Consider the following 16,715-nt stretch of genomic DNA (forward strand, 5'->3'; position numbering starts at 1 on the left):
GGTGGGATGTTAATAAAACTCTTTATGAAGATGAAAGATCTCCTTACTATTAAACTGGTGTATTTCTGCCACCTATATTCCTGTTACCTCTTTGGCCTTCTGCTTCCCCATGCTTTGTAGAATGTTCAAATAAAACTGATCTTATTTCAGCAAGAGGAGGATAAAGATAATCCAGAGATGGATGAGCAGGTCCCTGAGTCTGAAGAGAGAATGGAGCATGAAACACAGGGGCAGACTGGGCAAGAAAACCTGCAGAGCGACAGTGCTGTTGAGCTAGCTGGAGAGGCTTCAGAAAGAGACCAGTCTAAAGAGGTAAGCTACAATTGTATGAGTTAGAAATGCTGGACTTGTATGTTTTTAAGTTACAGTCAAAGAAATGCTGCAGTATTTTAGGAATTGTGTCTAGCATTCAGTTTTTAGAGCATCACTTAAAAATTCACTGGGAAAAAAAAATGAAGATTCCTTCCTAGCAGTGAAGTGTGTGGTAAGTTTGGGCTAATTCTTGGTCTGCAGATCTTTCTGCCCTACACAACAATAAAGTTTGCAGTTGTGAGCCTTTTTTCATTCACACTAGAAGGCAGCACCGTGTTTGTTTGATTTCTGACATTTGTCTGCAATGATTGCTCAACACCTTCTTAGTTATAGTTGCGTTTTTTTTGGTCTCTCAGGAATATGGAAGCGGAGCTGCAAGTGCAAATCAATCAGAAGGCCATGAATCCACACGCATGGCCCGGATGGCTTCTGAAAAGCAAAGCAGGAAGAATACACAGGTTAACGCCGTTCTTTTAGCCTTTTTAATCTTTTTTTTTTTTAAGCTTTGTACCTAATTAGAATGACTTAGTCCTACCTGTTTTCTGGTTAATATTAAGTTTCTCTTTCTTAGAGTTTCTCTTTCTTAGAGAAACTTAATGTTTTAATCTGTATTTGGCTGCACCTCACTTGAAGTTCATGGTGGTAATTTTTCTTTGTCAGAGTTTCAAGAGGAAACCTGGTCAGGCAGACAATGAGCGCTCAATGGGAGATCACAACGAGCGTATCCACAAGCGACTGAGAACCATAGAATCCAGCAGTGAAGCAAAGCAGAATACAACTCAGTCTAAACAAAACGTGGAGGAGGCTGATGCATTTGAACACATTAAACAAAGTTCTGAATGCTATGATGCACAGACCTATGGTATGTGGTGGTATTTCTGAGTGTAAAGAGTTGTCCTTCCAGATTCAAATCCAAATCTCCTATTTGCTGTAGTTACTTGCAGTACTTCACCCTCCCTACACCCCCCTCCAGTTATGTTTAATGTCCCTGTTTTGCAGGACGTAACACTGTTTTGCTATGATAAGTGTCATTCTTTGGTAATCAGGTTCACGCTAATGATAATGTATTTGAAAATACTGAATTTAGTCATAAAAATGGGATTTTAGTCTGTTTCCAAGTTGCATTTCATCTATTTTGAAGCCCAAATTGCTACCACATGTGCAAAATATAGGTTAAGGCAACAAGTTTCTTATTCTGTATCAGACTGATGACCCTTTAAAAATATTCCTCTAAACAAAATTTAATTAAATAAATTGCTTTCTATTAAAGTAATTACTCCACTTTACTCTTCAGTTTTTCAGAGGAGTAGCTCTCTGACACAACATGGAACAGAACAGCGAAAGATGACAAATGTTCCAGACAATAGCCCAGATGATCTTTTGTGAAGTTCAGTAAAGCTGATATGTAGCCGCCTCAGAATAAAGGTTTTTTGTCACTCTGCTTTTTCCTTCCTCTCCCCTTAATGACGCATGTTGCCTATGTACAGATGTAGCTAGCAAGGAACAGGAGAAACCTATTATGCCTCTCGAAGAAAAAGAAGAGGGAGATCCCGAGGATACAGCTATGGAAACAGAAATGCAGGACGAGGATCTCCAAGCAGTTGACATAGAGGAGCTGAAGCCAGAAACAAAGTCTACTGCCACTAAAACTTCTGGTACAGTAACTTAAAAACCATTCTAAATGCAAGCTGACGTACACGTTTAAATATGCATATAGGTATTTATATTCACATGTAGTGGATGCATCTACCTTTTGTAAGACTAAAACATCTGATTGTAATTGATGTTTCTGCAGCAGTATTCTTACTCTGGCCAGGTTAGTCTGTTAGTGGTCAACTAGTGTTAGCCTTTTCCTAAGCTGGTGAAGTGACAGAGTGGTTTACTGCTTTCTTTCAAGTTAATGATCTCTGATCTTTATGTACCACTTCAAAGAAGTGAAAAGGAAGCATTTCTCCAGTATGTTAGACACACTGGCAATTCTCTTTATTGGCACATAACAGTAGTCCTGTGTCACCAGCGACAGCACCACAGAACTCAATTTTTTGGGGGGTAAGTTCTGACAAATCTTTAGGAAGCTGAGGAGCTGGTGTGAACCAAGTCAGGTGACATAGCACTGAAGTGTCCTTGTCTCACTACTTTCTTTCGTAAGTGCAAATGTAATAAAACTGAGCTACCTATCAGAAAGTATTCAGTTTTAGGTCAAAGTCACTGCAGCCTGGAACTTGGAATGTTTTGGGTTATTTTCTTTTCTTTATCAAACTATGCAAAAGCTGGATAGAGAGAGAAAATTAGTTTTGCCAGCTTGGATTCACCTTCTGTCCTCCACTCTCTTCAGGTGTTTACTCTTTTCACTAACAAGCCCTGCCATGCCATGGTACTGGCATGTATGTAATCAGTCTCTGTTTTTCCACAAAATTCTGTAACAGTACGTGCTGGAAAACTGGAGTCTTATAAACAAGTCCATAGTTTTTTTTATTCTTAGAATAATTCTTTAACAGTTGTTTAAGGGTAGAAACAAGGAAAAAAAAATAAATTCTTTAGTCCAGTCCTTTATTTATAAGCTGAGTTCTGATTTACAGAAAAATGTTCAGTTACAAAGTAGAGAATAAGAGATAAGAAATGATTGCCTTCATCTGGTAAGTGATCATTTTCTGGATGTTCTCAGATTGCTTTGTACCTCCTATCACTTTGTCATAAAAGATACGTAGGTTGAAAAATGTGTATCACTGATGGAATTTTCAAGCATTAAAGATTTGCTCACTAACGCTTTGTTTATTTTGCAATGTAGTTACAAGAGAATACAGTCTGCATAAGGAAATGCATGTTTATGTGCTTGGAGTTGCAAGGCCTTGTATTCACCCCATTCCTGGAATTGTCTTAAAATTTGTGCACTTCTCTTAAAAGTGCTCTTCTGAGCTTTACAAAGCATTGAGAGAGATTTTCTAAGAGTCAAGATACAATATGGGTTCCTGTATTACGTGTGATCCACAGGGTTAGTAATTAATTCTCTGATTGTAGGACCAGGTGAAGAGGAGTCGGAAACGCAGATTTTAGACTCCGATGGTGTCAATGATTCTACAAGAGAAAAGTCACCCAAGGTGACTGAAGAGAAGCCAGAGAGAAGCAAGGACTCCACCATCCATACAGCCCATCAGTTTTTGATGGATGCTTCCCAGGTATGATACTCAGTGTGTCTCCATGCAGCTACAGTAATTGAAACTGTTTGTTTTCATTGACCTGAGTTAATGAAACTGTGAATACTGAGGTTTAGAATTACTTTGATTCAGACAATTCAGTACCTTGCTGTTCTTTAATAGCAGAATGAAAAGTAACACAAAACCAACTATTGTATACACAAATGAATGATGCCTTTAAAATGGAAATTCCTCCCTGTCCTTATGCGGGAAGATCCCATCCTCACTCCTTAAAAGAAACTTTTTGTTTTGCTAACCGTCAAGAACTGTTTTGCTCGGATGAATCTTCTGATAAAATGTTCAAGTAGAGCAGAAAGTGATGGGGCATCCGTGGCCTGACCATAGAAAGGGTTCAGGGTGATGAGAGGACTATGCATCAGTTACTTTAAAATTGCTGTTGTAGACAATAATTTAACCTCCTTTTTCATCACAACCTGCTGCTTCCTCAAGGCTGATTGCAAACATCTTAGAACTTTTGTTAGCCTTTTATGAACCTTGCAATTCAAAACATGCTTTTACAGCCTAGAAAAATCCTAGAGTTTCACATAATAGCTGTGAAAATCACATTTTATCATATAGTTATGAAATAGAAGTAGTAGTTGATGGTGTATAACCAGCTGATGAAGTAAAAATGAATACCTTTAATGTCTGTTTTTCAGAAGTATTAAATTTCCGTGCTTATAATGTATTGTCCTGAGTGCTAATACTGATGGAGATGTTTTACTCTTTCTGCACACACCACAAAAAGGAGCATGTTCCAGCTATGCCACATATTTCTACCTTAGTGCTAAATGTGATAGGCCTTTGGGAAAAGACCACTGAATGCGAGAGTGTTTTGCCCTTGTCAGAATAGAGAGATGCTTCTTTTCAAATGGGTATGCGAAACCTGAAACAGGAGGGGGAGCTCTTGCAGCATTGCTTGAAGAGTAACGGAGAAACATGAATGGGGAAAGTGCAAGTTCTCATCTTTCAGAGGGAGAAAACCCCCTCCATGTACGTTATTCCTCCTTCCCTTAAACCTGCAGTAGATGGCCAGAGGGCCTGCTGCTGCTTCTGACAGAATCAAAAGTGATTGGTACTGTTGAATTTGCATTTATAGGCATATTTTTCTCAACCTAGTAAACCTGTGGATTATTCAGACCACGCAGTGCTGTTTGCCTGAGTTATGGTTTTAAAAATCAGGAACAGAAGTCACTGAAAGTGCAGCAGAAGTTGAGAAAACGTAGTAAAGTTTAGGAGTCCTTTAACAGAATGACTTACCATACAGTATTTGGTGGCAGGCCAAGAGGAAGTGTCATTTGATTCTTCATAAATGGTTTAAATGAGGATTTAAAAAAAAAAAACAACCTGTAATTAACTGAAGCATATTTCAATTTTGGAAGATACTGCCCATGTACTATTAAAAGGTTTGATCACTGTTACACAGTCATTAGATCTGGTGTCTGTCAGGATAGTTCATTCAAATTACTTTGAAGTTACGTATGTGATGATTTTCAGTGTCAATTTAGATGTACCTGGCTTTGTTTGTATGTTGATTGTGTCGGATGTAGGTATCGGGAGGAGGAATTTATTCTTCCTGTACATGGAAGCTAATCAATAGTGGAGATCTAGAATGGATTTTTCATTCAAGTTTTTCAGTTATTTTTGTGTCTAAAGGAATAAGAATTCTCTTACTGTTTTATAGTTTGCTAAGATTTGGGGATCACCAGGTATGTGAACTTATTTTACTGTCTCATAAATCTCATAACTACGTTTCTAGCATGTTGTTAGAGATCCGGAAGAGTTGAGAAAGGAGCTGGAAAGGCAATTGGAAGCTTGGCAAACACAGCAGCCTGGAAGTCCTGAGGAGGTTAGTGACCTCACTTTGGTGTAAACGTTTTCTTAAGAATCCTACACTGTATTATTTTATTTTGCTTACTGCTGAAGCATTGAGGAAACCAAGCAGGCTGGAATCAAAATATTCTGAATGGTATGGTTTAAATGCTGTTTTTTGTTAACATGGTTTGAAGGAGAAAAAAAAAAAAAAACCAACCCAAAACATGCTATTCTTAAAGCAGGATGATGTTTCAGATCTTGTTTTGAAACGTGCTGTATGCTATTTGCGGAAAGTTACACTACTGATAATGACTTCTAAAACCTGCAAAATGAAAAATATTTTTCTCAGACCTGCCAAGCTCCTTCCATTTTGAGCTGCCACCTGCAGTTAAGTGTTGGACACCACTTTCACAAAAACTATGACAAGCTGCCTCCTCCAGTTGCAGTGGTGAAGTTTGAGCAAGAGAACAAGATCTAATGGTAGATACTTGCTCTGACTGTCCCAGTCATGAATAATGAACTGTATTTGAAAGTCATTCCTAAATGAAATTCCTAGTGTAGGGAGTTCATTGTTTTGTTGAATTATAATTAACATCAGTAATGCTATTTTTGAGGGCTGGCAGAGAACCTAACAGGCTTTATCATAAAATCATTTACATTGCAAAAGCCTGTAATATCATGAAGTCCAACCATTGCATAACACTACCGAGTCCATTGCTGTAGTTTAAACCAGCAGGTAGCTGAGCACCACACAGTCATTCGCTCACTCCCCTTTCCTCCCATGGGGATAGGGAAGAGTACTGAAAGGAAAAAAAAAAAAACAACAAAAAAACAGAAGTTGTGGGTTGAGATAAAACTGTTTACTAAGATAGAGAAAAGGAAGGAGATAATAATCATGACAAATATATATGTGAATGTATATAACAAGTGATGCACAGCAGTTGCTCACCACCCACTGACCAATGCCCAGCCAGCCTCCTGAGCAGCGGGAGAGAGAGAGATGAACTCCCACTCCCTTCAAAACTCCTTCTGCATGATGTTATATGGTATGGAATATTCCTTAGGCCAGTTTAAGTCAGCTGTCCTAATACTGTTTCGTCCCAGCCCTTCGTTAATATTAGCTGAGAGGCTGGAATGACCTTGTCTCCGTACAACACTGCTTAGTAATAACCATAAACATTGGTGTTTTATCAACATAGTTTTTCTTGTAGAACCAAAACGTAGCCTCACGCCAGTCACTCCGAAGAAAACATTTCCATCTCAGCTGAAACTAAGACATCCACTGCCAAACCATGTCCCTGGGCACCACATCCCCATGGCTTGCCTTGCTGTAATACCAACTACAAGGTGGCAGCCCTTGCAAGATTTTGCTGTATTAACAGCAATGCTCAAGTTTCTGGAGGAATGGTCTTTGCCTGTTGTGATTTTGTAGCTGCAAGGAACATTCTAAGTTGAATGCAGTTGAACAGTTTCAGCTGATACTCACCTACTGACTCTTCCTTGGTACACAGAGGTTTTTGCTTTCCAACTTTTTGGTTTTGCATAATTCACTTTTATTTCTTTCTGTCATGTATGATATTTTAGGAGAAGGAAGCAGCACAGTTGTGGCAGAGGTATTTAGTCCTTACAGCTCCTTTGTCACAGCAGCTTTGTGAACAGCTACGGCTCATACTGGAACCCACTCAGGCAGCCAAGCTGAAGTAAGTTGCATCTTTTAGATTTCTTTCAACTTTTGTTTTTGGGGGAAGCGAGGTTGACTTATGTACAGTTGCAGCTCACTGTTGTTCCTGCTTTATGGCAATTATTCCTATTTGCAAATGCATTCATTTTACTTCTGTATTGGAACTTCAGGTTTTTTTAATTAATTACAAACATTTAAGGTACATGTCCCAAGGATATTTTTTCTTCTTTGCAATGGTGATCAAACCAACTTAAACCTCTGATATGTTGTTGAGTCATAGATGTTATTAAATAGCAAAATGTTGTATGTTTTTCACGTAGTTTCAAACTCGAGGAGCATAAAGGCTTCTCTTCCATTTTAGGCATCTAGGGTTAAGAACTTTAAAAAGCACTGAGCATCAGTCTTGCATCAGAAATGTGATATTTTTCAAATCTATACCTAAATATGGCTGTTAAAAAATACAGATTCTTACTTATTCACTTACAAAAAAAAAAAAAAGCATGTAAAATATTGTAAGTATTTTGCTGCATAGGCCATGATCTTTGGAATGAGACATTTACTTTTACGTCCCATAATATGCCTTTTTCTTTCTTGACTTTCAGAGGAGACTACAGAACAGGGAAAAGACTGAACATGCGCAAAGTGATTCCGTATATTGCCAGTCAGTTCCGAAAAGATAAGATCTGGTTGCGAAGAACCAAGCCTAGTAAACGACAGTACCAGATTTGCTTGGCTATTGATGATTCCTCTAGTATGATAGACAATCACTCCAAACAGGTAAAAATAAAGCCTTGGAAGGATTACGAGGGGACTGTCCCTGGCTGATGTGCTGTTTGACACAGAAGTGGTGGCTGTTGGAAAGCCCAACTGGTGGTTCTAGGGCAGTTATTTGTCTTGAGGTCCGTGGGCTTGAGCCCTTGTGATTTCATGCCTAAGAGATTTGTTGCTAAAAGGTCAGTGAATGCTAACTGAAAGAAGGAGATACTAAATTTATTAGGCAAAAGGTCTGCATATCCACTCAAAAATTATTTTTGTTCCTTACAGAAGGCTGAAGCTTGTTTAGCTGCGCAGGATTAAATATTAGTTCATGACAGATCTCTTGCAGGTCTTTATGAAAAATGCTCATTTCCTTCAAAACAGTTATTTCAGTATTTATTTCACTAGCTTACCTGAAGTGGTGTCGCTATCTAAATCAACCAGCAGAAATCCTCAAGTAGAATTGGTGTATTTTTATGGCAGTGGCTCTCTCTCAAATCTGTAAGAGGAAAAATGATAGGCAGCCTCTTCACTTGTTTTACTAGATGGTGAAAGAAATTTCAGTATCTAAAGGGGAGCTACAGGGAAGAAGGGGACAGACTCTTCAGCAGAGACTGTGCTGACAGAACAAGGGGAAATGGTTTCAAGCTCAAAGAGGGAAAATTTAGGTTAGATATAAGGAAAAAGTCTTTTACAGTGAGGGTGGGGAGGCACTGGCACCAACCTCTCTGGTTGCCCAGGGAGGTGGTGGATGCCCCATCCCTGGAGACTTTCGAGGTGAGGCTGGATCAGGCCCTGGGCAACCTGATCTAGCTGTGCACGTCACTGTTCATTGCAGGGAAGTTGGACAAGATGGCCTTCAGAGGTCCCTTCCAACTCTAAGGGCTCTTTGATTCTATAAATTTCAGTAACATTCTCCATATTGAATACTAAACTGTGAGGAAAAAGATGGGATATCAAATTTTTTATTTAACTTCTTTTAATTTAATAGCTTGCGTATGAATCCCTGGCAGTCATTGGAAATGCGTTGACTCTTCTAGAAGTGGGACAAATTGCTGTGTGTAGGTGAGTTTATTTTAAATGCTGGATTCTTTTCCTCAAGATTTCAGAGGGGACTCCAAGTACTGATTTCACACTTTTTATTTCTTTATTATTTCTTAAAGTTTTGGAGAAACTGTTCAGCTGCTTCACCCCTTCCATGAACAGTTCAGCGACCAGTCAGGGACACGGATACTGCGCCTTTGCAAATTTCAGCAGAAGAAAACAAAAATAGCTCAGGTACACAAGAATGCTTCCAGGGCACCATGTCTGCAGATTTTGTCCCAACAAAGGCATCAGCCGCTTGGTGCTTTCATGATCACTTTGTAATTTTTACTGGTTGTTTATATTTGAGCCTGTGATAACTCATCAGGTAACAAAACGGCCCCAGTCTTGTAGAAGTAAGGACTTTTTTTTCCACTTTCAGTTCTGATTTATATCACTTTTAAGCATTCATCTTCCTCTGTTTGTGTTGGGTCTCAACCTTTTTAGGTATAAGCTACTAATCTTACTCTTATCTGTGGCCCAGTGACAAACCCCATCAAAGTTTATGGGAGTTCGGGAGGCTTTCATGTTGTGGATTCTGGTGTAGGGATAGGAAGAAATTTTGCCTGTCAGGCTGTGTGTGTTTGTCAGACTGGGCTGTTTCCTGAAAAGAACTTTGTATAGTAATAGTTTCTGGACATCAGCGAAGTATTCTGCTTTTAGGAAGGTATTAGCATTCTTACCGTTCCAAACTTGAATAAGATGTTCTATTATTATTAAATAGAAAAGGGGAGACCAAAATAGCTCAAATGTAGTTTTCCAAATGGCAAAATTCGGGTGTATTTGACAGTTGATGTCTTTTTAATGAAGACACTTATAATTCTAAGATAATTTAAATACTTTTGTTGCAAATCAAAGCCAAAGAAATAGCGTATTTTTTAATGACATAATTAATCACTTGAACAATTTACTGAAGTTTTGATGGCCTTATTAAAATTGGCAGTTTTTAAATCCAGATAGAAATCCTTTCTAAAGATTCCCTAATTCAAAAGTACATATTAAATTTGAACCTGAGTTAATACAAGTAAATGCCAAGAAATGTGTCTGTGTAGGTGGCCAAGCTAAACTGTCTTGGCATTTAAAATACAGAAATGTAGTATTTAAAAATGTTAACCACTATTATGCTTATTACTTTATGTAAGGTAACTTAATCTTCTTGTTTCCTCTGCAGTTTCTAGAATCGTCAGCAAGTATGTTTGCTGCAGCACAGCAGCTGTCTCAAAATATGAATCCAGGTGAGTCTTTTTTTGACTGTGCTTGTTGCCATGTCAGCAGAATGCTCGCTACAATCCTGAAGTAATACCTTGCCAGAAAGACTGGCATGACACAGGGATGTTCGCTTGCCTTAGGGCTTAGGGCTTTGGTTTGTCAAAGAGGATTGTTTGGCTGAAGTTTGGTTCATACCCCAGAAGACACCTGCTTCATATTTGCCATGATTCACTGAAATTTCATATAAAGGCGTGCTGTACCTGCTTCTGCAAGGTCATGGCATGTGTCCAGATGGCATTTAGTCCTAGACACTGCCTTTCTTCAAGCATCATCCAGCCTCCTGAACTCCCTAAGCACATGTGTTCTTGACCTCAGAACTTTCTGTGCATAAGAGCTTGACTTCCATAGATCTCCAGAAGCACACTTTTGAGAAGCATTTGCCTCCTGCCTGCTTTTCATGGTGAGGCAGACTTAGGTCATGAGCTGCTTGAATTTCCCAGAAAAGCTGGGAACAGTGAACAACAGTTAAGGCTACTTATCATTTCATGGCTGACCCTCAGTTAACCTAAAGGACTGCCCTCTGCTTGTTGTGAAGCTTGTCATGTTGACGCCCATATTTTCAAAGAAGTCTTGTTAAAATATGCAAAGAAGTGGGCAGTCTAGGTTTTATAATCTGCAGCTTCCTCTTTGCCACAGAGTGGCCGTATTCTTGGAACATTCTGAGGGGGAACAGCATCCTGTCCTGGTGACTTAGGACAGCGTGCAGCAGGATGGTGCTGAGGAACCTGGCATCTGTGCCATGTGTGTGTCAGGAGGTTTGCTTCAGACCAGCTCTTCTTGTTCAGTTTCATCCAGGAGTAATCCCTTCTGTGCACTCCCGCATTCCTTTGTGATGTGGGAACAACAGGGAAACATGTTTCCAAACCAGTCTTTGTCCAAAATGAAACACTAGTATAGACACGCCTGTAGGTACCTGATTTTGGAGGAGTAGTCTTGAACTCCTTCCATCTAATCGCAGCAGTTGCTACTATATGTAGATAAGTGACCTAGTGGCTGGACTCAGCCAGTGTTCAACTCCTAAGCACCTACCCAGCACAAAAGATGATGCTGTGGCTCAGTTTGTTAGGTATTTTCTATGCCTTTCATCTTTGATTATGGTACTCATGGACAGGCATTCATCACAGTTCTCAGTGGTTTTTCACAGTGGGGGAAAAAACTCCTTTCTTGACCTACTCATAACTGCAGCTTAATGTTATGTCACAGATTTCTATTTAATAAAGACTTAAATTCCATAGGAAAACTCTGGGTTTTTTTCCATTATATCCATACTACTAGCAACAAAGTAATCTGTTTGCCTTTTAAATAGCTTACTTTTAACTGGCTGGAATTTAAAATGTTCTTTGTGCTCAGAAACAGCGCAGCTGCTTTTGATTGTCTCTGATGGAAGAGGCCTTTTCTTGGAAGGCAAGGAACGCGTGACAGCAGCAGTTCAAGCAGCTCAGAATGCCAACATCTTTGTTATTTTCGTAGTGTTGGACAATCCTAATTCCCGAGTAAGTGTGTGAACAAGGGAGAAGTATTCAAGTGATGTGAGTGAGAACTAAAACAAATCTTTTTCTTGCCTTTGTAGTGCTTTACAACTGTGTTACCTTTTGCAGAGGTCAAAGATATTTAGCAATCTAAATGGGAACTGCCATCTTAAAATATAATGGTTGTTGATTTTCTTTACCAGAGAAGTAACTGGCAGGTTGACAGATTGAGAATTTCAGAGATGGTTTGTTCTACCTCAATTTTGATTCAGCACAATCACTTCTGACAGCAGTCTCCACTTGGTATAAGAGCTGGAGCCAGTATGAGATTAAACATCAGACAGACAGGAGTTGTGAGAGCTGTGCCTGAATTAAGAAATTTGGACTGCATATTTAATATGCAGTGGGAAATAAGCGGTTTAGATTTCCCTGGGTGGGAAGCTGAAATATCTGCAAGCTTTTCAGGGAGGCTCTGTAATGTGAGCAAACAAGTGAGCAAACTTGAACTTTACTTTGAGTTGTGTGGTGAAGATTCTAATTTTGTAGTTCAAGTTTTCTACCTCTACTTTATTTTTCCATAGGAAACTCATTTGCTCTACTTATTGTTGAAAAAATAAGTTATCTTTCTGATAAACAATTACATTGCTCTGATTAAGCCCAGTTATGATGGCAAGCTAGAATTTTGAGCAGCAAAATGCATTTTTCACATGGGTTATCAATTTTCTGAACTGCTACACTGAGCAACTAAGAAGCTGCTTTACAAGTAGTACAGCTGGAATTTAACTTGATAAAAACACTTAACTGCTTTGTGTTAAGCTTTTGATTTTATTTATCATTTAACACAGCTTTTAATCTTAAAACTTTACTAATTGAGGAGAGGCGGAATTGTAAGTATTTGAAAAATGGGATAGACGATGCGTGTAGTTTAGTAGTGACGTCAATTCTTTTTTTACAGGATTCCATCCTGGACATTAAAGTACCTGTATTCAAAGGACCTGGAGAATTGCCCGAAATCAGATCTTATATGGAAGAATTTCCATTCCCATTCTACATGATCCTCAGAGATGTGAACGCTCTTCCAGAAACTCTCAGTGATGCACTCAGGCAGTGGTTTGAACTGGTGACTGCCTCAGACACTTTGTAGACAAAGCAAGTACCTTACTGCTGCTAAACTGCTGAAATACATGGAACAGCATTTCATTGGAGGAGGGTTCATACGAGCTCTTCAGCTAGGATTAACGCACAAGAGCTGCCCTCTGGCAGTCAGCCTAAGAACAGAATGGTCCAGGTGTATTCTCCCACGTTTGTCAGAGATTACTCAGTGGTGAGACTGTTTTTCTTTCATTGGTTATTCCCAAAATCGTGTAAAACTTTCTTTAGTTTCTTTTGTAATAATTTAATACTTAAAAGAAAAACTGTATTTGCAATGTTCACAGAGGTGAAATTATTCCTACCGGTATCTGTTGCAATAAGAAATACCAGTCTTGCTTCTTGGAAGGCATTTCTGTATGAGAAGTACTTGAGCTGTCTCACAAAAAGGGCTCTTCAGCTTCACCCAGGTGGGTGGTGGGCAGGAGGAATGGGGAAAGCAGATGGTTTTAAACAACCAAAATGAAAGAAGTACTTGAATATTCAAAAACGTTCTGCAGTTAAACAAATCCTGTTTAGTTATTGCTGATTTTTGTCTTGATAATATCAGCAGGGAGTTCTGTAGATACCACCATATGGTAATCCCGGTGTTACCAGGTTACACTGTGAAGTCTGCCCCTGTGTCTGAGGCAGACATTGAAGACGTTTTCATTAATCAGATGTCTCTAAGCATGGACATGGTTTTTGTTGCAGAAGCTATGCATCTTATATAGTCTGTACTAATAAAAAGGTACCACTTTGTAGTCATGAGGTCTGTCCTGTCCTTTCTGTTGATCAAAGCTTGAATAAATTAACCAAATTTGCCACACGGAAATAGAGGGAATTCTCTTGCAGTGCACAAATCTTGAGTTTTCATATGAAAATATACTCTGGTTTACGTAACTCCAACACCCACGCTCCTTCTTTCAGGATATGCCGCCTTCAGCTCAGGGGCGGCTCCGGGGAGGGACGCGGCGGCGCAGCAAATGGCGGCCGCTGTGCCCCGCCCGCCGGGCCGGGAGAGGCGGGGCCGTGCGCCATGGCCGCCAGCCGCTTGCCGCCCAGCGCCCTCACCCTGCGGCAGGTACTAGCGGGTGGATCAGGCCTCCCTTCGCCCGCCTGGAGCGGGGTTGGCACGGGGGGTCGAGTCTCGCTGCGAGCTGGGCGGGGAGGATCGGCCGCTGGGGCCGCGGGCGGCCCTCGGGGCCGCGGGCGCGGAGCGGGACTGCCACGCTTCTGCAGCGGCCGCTGGGGGTCTGGCGGGGTGTTGTGGTCCCGTGTTTAAATGCGTGTGCGAGGATGGTGGCTCGACCGTTTAATGTGCAGTTTGTTCTCTTCCACCGTGCTTCAGGGCTAAGGGCGGTCTGTTGTTCTGTCGGTGGAGCTTGGTTTTGTAGTGGGAAACCTGTAGAGAGGGCAGAACCTTGTGTTGGAAGCAGATGGCAGCAGCGAGGTTCAGGAAAAGGACCTGGTAGTGCTGGTACAGCCAGCTGAACCGAGCCAGCAGTGTGCCCAGGTGGCCAAGAAGGCCAATGGCATCCTGGCTTCTGTCAGAAATAACGTTGCCAGCAGAAGCAGGGAAGTGATCATCCCTCTGTACTCAGCCCTGGTGAGGCCACACTTCGAGTACTGTGTTCAGTTTTGGGCTCCTCCCTACAAAGAAAGACATGGAGGCCCTGGAGTGTGTCCAGAGAAGGGCAGTGAAACTGTGAGGGCTCTGGAGAACAAGTCTTACGAGGAGTGGCTGAGGGAACTGGGGTTGTGCAGTCTGGAGAAGAGGAGGCTTGGGGTGATCCTGTTGGTCTCTACAATGACCTGAAGGGAGAATGTGGTAAAGTGGGGGACAGCCTCTTCTCCTAGGTAACAGCGATAGGATGAGAGGTGATGGCCTCAAGTTGCACCAAGGGATGTTCAGGTAGGACATTAGGAAAAATTTCCTCTTAGAAAGAGTGGTGAGGAATTGATACAGGCTGCCCAGGGAAGTGGTGGAGTCACTGTCCATAGGAGTATTCAAGAACCGTGTGGATGTGGCACTAAGGGACATGGTTCGTGGCCACGGTGGGAGTGGGCTGATGGTTGCACTGGGTGATCTTAGAGATCTTGTCCAGCTTTAATGATCCTCTGATTCCATGAGTGCTGGGGGTGGCTGCTGGCAGCAGGACCGCCTTGGGCAGCAGGTGCTGAGGTGGCAGTGGCCTCCCTGCCTGGGATGGCTGCAAATGCTGTAATGAGTTTGGCTTGCTTGTTTGTATGTATGAAATGTAAGTTTTCTTTGATGGGAGCCAAAGTAAAGTTAGATCCTTAAAAAGTGGGACGGGGAACTTCATGTTGATCTCAGAGCAGTGCAGAGCCATTGGCACAGAGCTGCATGCTGACCCCTGTCCTGCAGTTCCTGAGGCGGCAGCAGGTGCTGCAGCTGTACAGGAGGATCCTGCGGACCCTAAGAGATGTCCCCACAGAGGCAGACCGCCGCCATCTCCAGGAGTGGGCCCGGGAGGAGTTCCGGAGGAATAAAGATGCTACAGAAGAGGTGAGGAGTGGGAGTTGGCAGTTCACTGCCATGAGCTGTGCTCTGCGCTGTGCTGTGATTCTGTTTGCAAGCATCTCAACCAGGCTCACAGAAACCTGTAAGCTTCCTTCTGTTCCCTGGTGTTGGTGTTCTTTTAATCCCTGATTTCAGCCATAAGCCAAACCAAACACAACTGGATGGCTGTTTATGCGAGCAGGAATTGTGGAAACCTTCATATTCCTTGTGTGCCTTTTGTCCTCTGCTTTCCGCTTTTTGTTTCTTTTTGTAACCAACGCTCAAGGAATTGGTGGCTGAATGCTGCAAAACCTAACAGTACTAAGGTAAATGTAATGCTGATGGAAATACCACTTGTTTTGATTAATTATTCACTGTTTTTAACAATGTCAGTGACTGTAGTGTTAGTTGACGTGCCATAAGATGCTGCATATACTTTAATGTGTTAATGTCTTTGCACTCGTGTAAAACCAGTGTATGTACGTTCAGTTCAGGAGATTCAATTTTGTTTTCCAGGATGCAATCCGGATGATGATTACTCAAGGCCACATGCAGCTGCGGGAACTTCAGAGAGCACTGAAGTTGGCCAAGTCCTGAGTGCGGTTTTGCTGACAGCTGGACTTCGATCTGGTGTAAATAAACACAGATTTTTTGTCCAGAATGTAGTTATAATAGCAGCCTTTGGTGATATCCTGGTAATGCTTGAAGGTAGATGTACCACAGTGGGTTTTTCGAGTTTGGGTTGCTTTTTTCCTCTTCTTCTTGGCTTGGTTACCCTCCCATGTGGAAATCACTCGGACACAAAAGGCCTTAAAGAACTGAATGGATGATGGAGCTCGTGCTTTGGGAAAACAGGAAGCCCCCAGAATTACAACAGCAGTGTTTTGCTAGGGAGACAGAAGATAAATAGAAGCCAGCTTATTCTCTGTCTGTCTCCTGCTACGGTACCTTTATGTGGTAACATCTGTGGTGGTAGCAGCCTTTTCTAGGCTAAAGCACTTGGGATAAATAAATGGGTCTAAACCAAACATGAAAAAATACGTTTCATTGTAGGTATTTTTTTCTAATTCTTCCTCTTTCTGAAAGTTACTGTGGAATCCTTTCCTGTGAGGTTTATTTAAGCTGTATTTGATAAAAGATGTGGCTCTGGAAACCAGTGAGACTGTTGGGGGTTGCATAGTCAGAAGCCTTTCAGCTTCTAAATCAGTCAGTGAAAGATTCAGATTTTTAGCAAAATGTTTAGAAATATGTATTTTCTTAACACAAGGAATATGAAGGTTTCCACAATTCCTGCTCGCATACACAGCCATCCAGTTGTGTTTGGTTTGGCTTATGGCTGAAATCTGGTAGAATGGCAGGGCTGCCATCCACCCACTGGATCAGGCTGCCCAGGGCCCCATCCAACCCAGCCTTCAACGAGTCCAGAGGTGGAGCATCCACAGCTTCTCTGGAGCCCCATGAAGTGGTGACATCTGTGATAATGC

General features: G+C 41.3%; 2 protein-coding genes across 4 annotated transcripts in view; both read left to right on the plus strand.

Moving 5' to 3' along the window:
* MDN1 (midasin AAA ATPase 1) overlaps nucleotides 1–13,475 on the plus strand; it is a 96,097-nt gene extending 82,622 nt beyond the window's left edge. For both annotated transcript variants that reach the window (XM_021392323.1, XM_021392324.1), the window contains exons 90-102: nucleotides 151–312; nucleotides 669–770; nucleotides 973–1,174; nucleotides 1,800–1,967; nucleotides 3,331–3,488; nucleotides 5,266–5,355; nucleotides 6,906–7,021; nucleotides 7,605–7,779; nucleotides 8,750–8,823; nucleotides 8,922–9,036; nucleotides 10,013–10,076; nucleotides 11,461–11,603; nucleotides 12,535–13,475. In XM_021392323.1, the coding sequence (XP_021247998.1) occupies nucleotides 151–312; nucleotides 669–770; nucleotides 973–1,174; nucleotides 1,800–1,967; nucleotides 3,331–3,488; nucleotides 5,266–5,355; nucleotides 6,906–7,021; nucleotides 7,605–7,779; nucleotides 8,750–8,823; nucleotides 8,922–9,036; nucleotides 10,013–10,076; nucleotides 11,461–11,603; nucleotides 12,535–12,723 (1,758 nt within the window). In that variant the 3' untranslated portion in view covers nucleotides 12,724–13,475. The remainder of the gene's footprint in view (nucleotides 1–150; nucleotides 313–668; nucleotides 771–972; nucleotides 1,175–1,799; nucleotides 1,968–3,330; nucleotides 3,489–5,265; nucleotides 5,356–6,905; nucleotides 7,022–7,604; nucleotides 7,780–8,749; nucleotides 8,824–8,921; nucleotides 9,037–10,012; nucleotides 10,077–11,460; nucleotides 11,604–12,534) is intronic.
* LYRM2 (LYR motif containing 2) lies at nucleotides 13,560–16,269 on the plus strand. Of its 2 annotated transcripts, none has more exons than XM_021392345.1 (3): nucleotides 13,560–13,791; nucleotides 15,167–15,237; nucleotides 15,748–16,269. In XM_021392345.1, the coding sequence occupies exons 1-3, from the start codon at nucleotides 13,641–13,643 to the stop codon at nucleotides 15,826–15,828; spliced, it is 303 nt and encodes a 100-aa protein (XP_021248020.1). In that variant the 5' UTR covers nucleotides 13,560–13,640; the 3' UTR covers nucleotides 15,829–16,269. The 2 variants fall into 2 exon arrangements, with proteins under 2 accessions (XP_021248020.1, XP_021248019.1); XM_021392344.1 differs by having other exon boundaries at nucleotides 13,647–13,791; nucleotides 15,097–15,237.

The sequence above is a fragment of the Numida meleagris genome, chromosome 3 (genome assembly GCF_002078875.1).
Source record: "Numida meleagris isolate 19003 breed g44 Domestic line chromosome 3, NumMel1.0, whole genome shotgun sequence".
NCBI lineage: Eukaryota > Metazoa > Chordata > Aves > Galliformes > Numididae > Numida > Numida meleagris.